This window comes from Megascapheus bottae, chromosome 17 (assembly GCF_031878675.1).
Source record: "Megascapheus bottae isolate mThoBot1 chromosome 17, mThoBot2.hap1, whole genome shotgun sequence".
Taxonomy (NCBI): Eukaryota; Metazoa; Chordata; class Mammalia; order Rodentia; family Geomyidae; genus Megascapheus; species Megascapheus bottae.
The window spans coordinates 26,345,583-26,351,582 of NC_143525.1; the positions used below are offsets into that span (position 1 = coordinate 26,345,583).

The 6,000-nt window shown below is 42.5% G+C and overlaps 1 protein-coding gene across 1 annotated transcript; it reads left to right on the forward strand.

Moving 5' to 3' along the window:
• Positions 1–4,293: 4,293 nt before the first annotated feature.
• Positions 4,294–5,247, forward strand: LOC150051462 (olfactory receptor 1P1-like). The gene has a single exon (XM_090351507.1). The coding sequence runs from the start codon at positions 4,294–4,296 to the stop codon at positions 5,245–5,247; it is 954 nt and encodes a 317-aa protein (XP_090207633.1).
• Positions 5,248–6,000: the final 753 nt, after the last annotated feature.

Below are 6,000 nucleotides of genomic sequence, written 5' to 3' on the forward strand. Positions count from 1 at the left end.
CATGTTTTTTTGTATCAGAATTTTTCTTCATTCACTTTTACTTTTCTTTCTATAGGCTTTAGGTTTATACTTAAGCATTTTGCAAATTTCTGTTTTTACTATTCTGCTGCTGTGATTTTTTAAAAAAATTCATATTTCTAGAGTATGGTTACTAAAATTGAGAAAAATCTGTCTATGTAAATCTCCTGTATCCAGCCTTCTTTGGACAAATAATGTCTATCCACAGATACATAGTTCATGCTCAGTAAATATTGACGGAATGAAAACCCCCTCATCATCCGTATCAATTCAGTATCAACATTCAGTAGCGTATCTGTCTCCTACTTCACCGCAGAGCTTCTTGTGGGAAAGACAGAGAGCTTTGAGTTCTCCCAGAAAATGAGAAGATGGAATTGATTCAACATGACAAGATAACAGCATAAATCTTAACATCTGAGGAAATAATGTTTGAATCTTGATTTTTCCACTGTGAATTAGAAAAAAAAAAGCCGTGTGAATTAGACAAGTTCTCTGCAAATCATTTTCCTCAAGTGTAAATAGAGCTCAGAAATGCTTTCCTCGTGGTAGATCACAAAGGTTAAACAAGATGAAAAGGTAAAGGAGTCTGAAAACATCCTGGAGAGCAGGCTCTCAGTATGTGTGGATTTGTGTTCCGTGAAGCTTGATAAGCGTTTGTCTATAACATTTTAACTCCTGGGATATGCAAATGCTTGAGACTTCTTATCCTTCAAAGACTCTGTGGTGCTGGGAATCAGTGGGTTCATGCCTGAAATCCTAGCTGCTCAAGAATCTGAGATCTGAGGATTGTGCTTTGTAGCCAGCCCAGGAGAACCTTCCATACAAAGGAATAATAATTGTAATCTTCTTTCTAGTCTTGACTTAAGCATAAATTCCTCTGTCTCATCTTTACGAGGTTGGCTTTTAAACAAAGATGTAGGTTATCTTCTTAAGACAGGGTCTATTGATCAGGAATGGTGTCAGGTGTCTTTTCAGCATTCCCAAAGATGAGAATGTTGTGTTTTCTGGAGAAGCACTCTCTTGTGCCTGGTGGTACTCCCGCACATGGAGCTGTCTTGTTCTTTAGGTGTTCCGTGGAATCCTGCTTGCATTTTTCTGAGAATTGTTTTACATCCATTTTCACAGGGGATATTGTTCTGTCACTTTAACTTTAGCTTTTGTACATTTCTCATCAGTGTATTCCTGTTCTATTAACTATTTGGGGTTGCTCTTCTTTCTGTAGTTTGAACAGACGAAAGACTGAGATTATCTACCTCTTACCTGTTAGACACAATTTTCTGTGGCAGGCAGGATTCTGGTACTTGTTTAGCCCTTTGACAGAGAAACTGAACTATCTTTCCTTTCTTTATCCTTCTTCCTGTCCTTCTTTTTTTTTTTTAATAAGACTGTATTTTTGCTGTCAGCTGTTTGCTATGTTTCCTGAAAGGGGCTTGGACTCCTGTTGTGTGCCTAGGTGGAAGTAGGCTCATTCTAAGCCAGAGTCTTAAGAACCATTGGGTTTCTGTTAAGTTCTCTTGCTTTTTTCCTTCTTTTTCCTAAGAAAAACAGATCCCATCCAAAGAGAAGTGGCTCCTTTGGCTTGAATCTCTGAACAAAGATGACACATGAAGCAACATTAATCAAAGGTACAACCAGATCACACATAATATAAGTGGGTAAACAAGCCTTTGCCTTTAAAAGTTGGAGATGTCTTTGAGATTTGAGGGTTATTTCTATCACAGAAAAATGATAAATAGAATTGTGCTTTCCAGTTGTACAATGCAATCGGCTTGAACTTCCCAGCCCTCTCAGGTGGTTTCATTTTTTTTGTAAATATTACATTCTCCAGAGATAATATATTCTTGTCATGTTATACATTTTTGCATGGATTTATGCAAAGTAGTCTGATGATTTTTAAAAGTTTTCATCTCCCTGACATTTCTCCTTTTGTCTATGTGTGTTCCTTCTTTTACTTCCTTTCCCTGTGATGGTCAGAGACCAAGGTTGTATATTTTCTCTCATATGTGATGCCTAAAAGATAAGCGTACATAAATATACATGGGATCATAGACAGGCATCTACATGGGCACACACACACACACACACACTATATATATATATATATATATCATTTGCAATTGTGAGAATGTTTGAGGAGATTAAAAGTTGAGAACGTGAGAACAACACTGGAATCCATTGCATTAGTGAATGAAGAAGACACAACAAAATAAGACTCACTGAAAGCTGTTGAGAAATTAATGAGTAGCAATTGGGGAAAGTCAGAGTGGGCATTGAGGTGAATCTGACTAAAGAACAATAGTGATGCATGTGTGAAATGCTATGACGAAACCCTCTGGAATAACTAACATTGTAGGTGTATATGAACATGTCAAAATGACACCCCTTGTTTAGCTAGTTGATGCTAAGAAAAAAAAAGAAAAAGAATAATTTAGATGTTTATACATACTTCGAACCCAAAAGCTGTTGTTGTTGGTGATAGTGGTGGTGGCGGCGGCGGTAATGTTGGGTGTGAACCCCAAACCGTATGCGGGCTATGCAGGTACTGCACTCTTAAGCTGTACCGTCACACTCCGAGAGTTATTTAATAGAGCTATTTAAAGGTTTTTCCCTATGTTAAGGGAAAAAAACCCATTTTATTTTGTGGTAGTGTTATTAATGTCTATACTTTCTAAAACAATTTTTGGTAAATTTTTGTGAGATGATGAGTTGAATTCTTGCTACCTTGGGGGCCTTAATTCAAGTTTTGCCTGCCACGTGCTGTCTTTTCTCCGTTCAATTGGATTTTGGAAGTGAAGTGTACACGACCATTGGAGAACACAGTGCTGTGTATGCACATATATTCATGCATGCTTTATTATGTTTCTTAGCATTCTCCATCCTTACTTGCTAATCACCTAGAAGAATCTGAAATGACATAAACTGAAGTCTTTTCTATTCTTTTTGCCAGTACTGGAGTTTGAAATCGGGATTGTGGGCTCACTTGGCTGGTGCCCTACCACTTGAGCTGTACCAGAAGCCCGGCTCTTCTCTGGTTATTTTTGGAGATGATGTTTGGTTTTTATTTTTTTTAAAGCAGGACTGACTTAGAACCACAGCGCTCTAGATCTCAGCCTCATGAGTAGCTAGGACTGTAGGCATGAGCTACTAATGCCCAGCTTAAAGTATGCACATATTATTATTAGGTATCTTTTTCTTGTGTAATCTTCAACTTCCACATCAAGAAAATTTTCTGGTTTTTATTTGGCATCCAGATTACATAATACTGTACTTTTAGTAATTTCACTATGAATATAGATGTTATACTATGTATATAGGCTGCCTCTGTACTGTTTTATGCTTTTTGTTCTGAGCTCTGCCTTTGTTCAACATAAAAATCATGATTTTTGTTTCTTATTAGTTTTCTATGTTTTCATCACCATCTCCTTTTCAATCATTCAAAGTTATTTTAGCTATTCACCAAAAAGAGGAAATACATTTAATTTCAGAAGAATACTAGTTGGTTCACTTAGGAAACGTGTGTGTGTGTGTGTGTGTGTGTGTGTGTGTGTGTGTGTGTGTGTGTTCATCTAGCTAATTTTGAGGTTCTGGAAAGAAGCCATGACTTCCTTTCTGCTCTTTCACTGAAAGATAACTTGGGCTTAATTGGTGTTTACCAAACAATGTTTGTGGAATACTGGTTTCTGATATGATAATAAGAAATTTTTTCTCAGAATATTGAATTTGGGGCAATAATAGATCAGAAAAGGCCCGATTTGGATTCCAGAATGCATAGGAGACTCTGTAGACCGTTAATGTAGGCAGTCCTGCTTGATTAAATTTTTCTAAGGTTCAGTATCTCCCCTGCTCTGTTTACTTGGCATCATTGCATGTCTACAGTTGGACTTCATCTCTGTGGAGTGAGTGTGAGTGTGTTGAGTGTGTGAGCTCATGAGTGAAAGCTTCATGACTCCTCGGAGAGCACAGTTAAAGGGAAAGCAAAGCAACTTAGGGCAGGGTAGGGTTCCGAACCAAGCAAGAAGTCAATTTCAACTTCACGCACTGTGTCTCCTGGACTTCCTTAGAACGTTGCATGTAGTAGGCTTTCGTTTAAACATGAAACCCTGTGTGCACCTAGTGGGTAATCTGTACCCGCTGTGAGTGAGTTGTCATTCTCTCTTCTCCTGAGGTCAGAGGAGGACTGGCAGGCTCACTGATCTTCTGACGTGAACTGTCCCAGGCGTTTTGAAGGGGAATCCCTGGAGATCTCGTCTCCTGTCTCTCTGGCCTCTTGGGCTCATGGCAGGACAGAATGAGAGCAGCGGCTTTGAGTTCCTCCTCTGGGGGCTGTCAGAGCGCCCGGAGCAGCAGCGCCTTCTCTTCCTGCTGTTCCTGTGGCTCTATGTCCTCACGGTGGCCGGGAACCTGCTCATTGTCCTGGCCATCGGTGCCGACCCCCGTCTCCACACGCCCATGTACTTCTTCCTCGCCAGCCTGTCCTGTGCAGACATCCTCTTCACCTCCACCACGGTGCCCAAGGCTCTGCTGAACATCCACTCCCGAAGCAGGGCCATCTCCTACGCGGGGTGCCTGGCGCAGCTCTACTTCTTCTTGACCTTCGGGGACATGGACATCTTTCTCCTGGCCACCATGGCCTATGACCGCTATGCGGCCATTTGTCACCCTCTCCATTACAGGGCCATGATGAGCCCGGGGCGCTGCGTGCTCCTGGTGACCTTCTGTTGGGCCCTGACGAATCTCGTTGCCATGACCCACACGCTCCTCGTCTTCCGGCTGTCCTTCTGCTCCCGGGAGGTCATTCGTGACTTCTTCTGTGACCTGGGGCCCTTGATGAAGGTCTCTTGCTCTGACACGCGGGTCAACGAGCTCGTGCTTCTCCTCCTGGGCGGGGCGGTCATCTTAATCCCCCTGTTGCTCATCTTGGTTTCCTACCTCTGCATTACGGTGGCGATCCTCCGAGTGCCTTCTGCACAGGGAAGGCTCAAGGCCTTCTCCACCTGCGGCTCCCACCTGGCCGTGGTGGCCCTGTTCTTCGGGACGGTGATCAGGGCTTACCTGTGTCCCTCATCCTCTTCCTCCGAGTCGGTGGCGGAGGACACGGCCGCCGCCGTCATGTACACGGTGGTGACTCCCCTGCTCAACCCCTGCATCTACAGCCTGCGGAACAGGGACGTGAAAAGGGCGCTGCTCAGACTGCTCAGAGGCCAAGTCTCCTGCTCCTGCAGCCCATAACTTCTTCAGACACAGGCAGCCTCCAGCCTCCTCTGGTGAGGGGCTTCCGGAGATCCCCCCTCCCGAGGCCCCCTCCCTCACTCCGCTCCATGAGTTTGGTGTGATGAAGGAACGTGGAAAGGTTTTTGACATTGTGTTTTAAAGTTCACTTGTTAGTAGTCACTTACTTTTTCACTTATCGTATAATCCTAGTGAACAGAGCAATGCTTCAGTTGACAGCAGATGATGTATTTGACAGTGATTTCATAGATTTTCCCATGGCCTAGCCATCTTGTATCCTCACATCATGGCACAACTCTTTGCTTACACGCTGTGATCCCAGGTAACAAAGTCTGCCGTGCTGCCAGTTGTCTTAAAGCACAAACAGATATGTCCAGTATGTCATACCTATTTGTGACAATAAAAGACTATGTTGCTGTTTATATATTTACCATACTGGACTGCTTGTCATTATTTTACAGTGTGTTCTTTCCAGAATGACACTCTGATAAACTGACTGCAGACAGGACTGGGGCGTGCCTCAAGTGGTAGAGTCCTTGCCTGACAAATGAGGCCCTAGGTATTAAATACAAAAGGCAGTGGTGGAGGTGGAGGGACTGTAAAGTGATTTCTGAGGCTCCAGAGATGTTTGGTTTGTCCTTTTAGTAGCCTAAATACTCATGAATATTGTGTGTAAAAGCAAATAAAAATAAAAATCAGCTGCTCTTTCTTTTATGAAGCATAAACAATTACATTATTTGGAGTTGCCATATG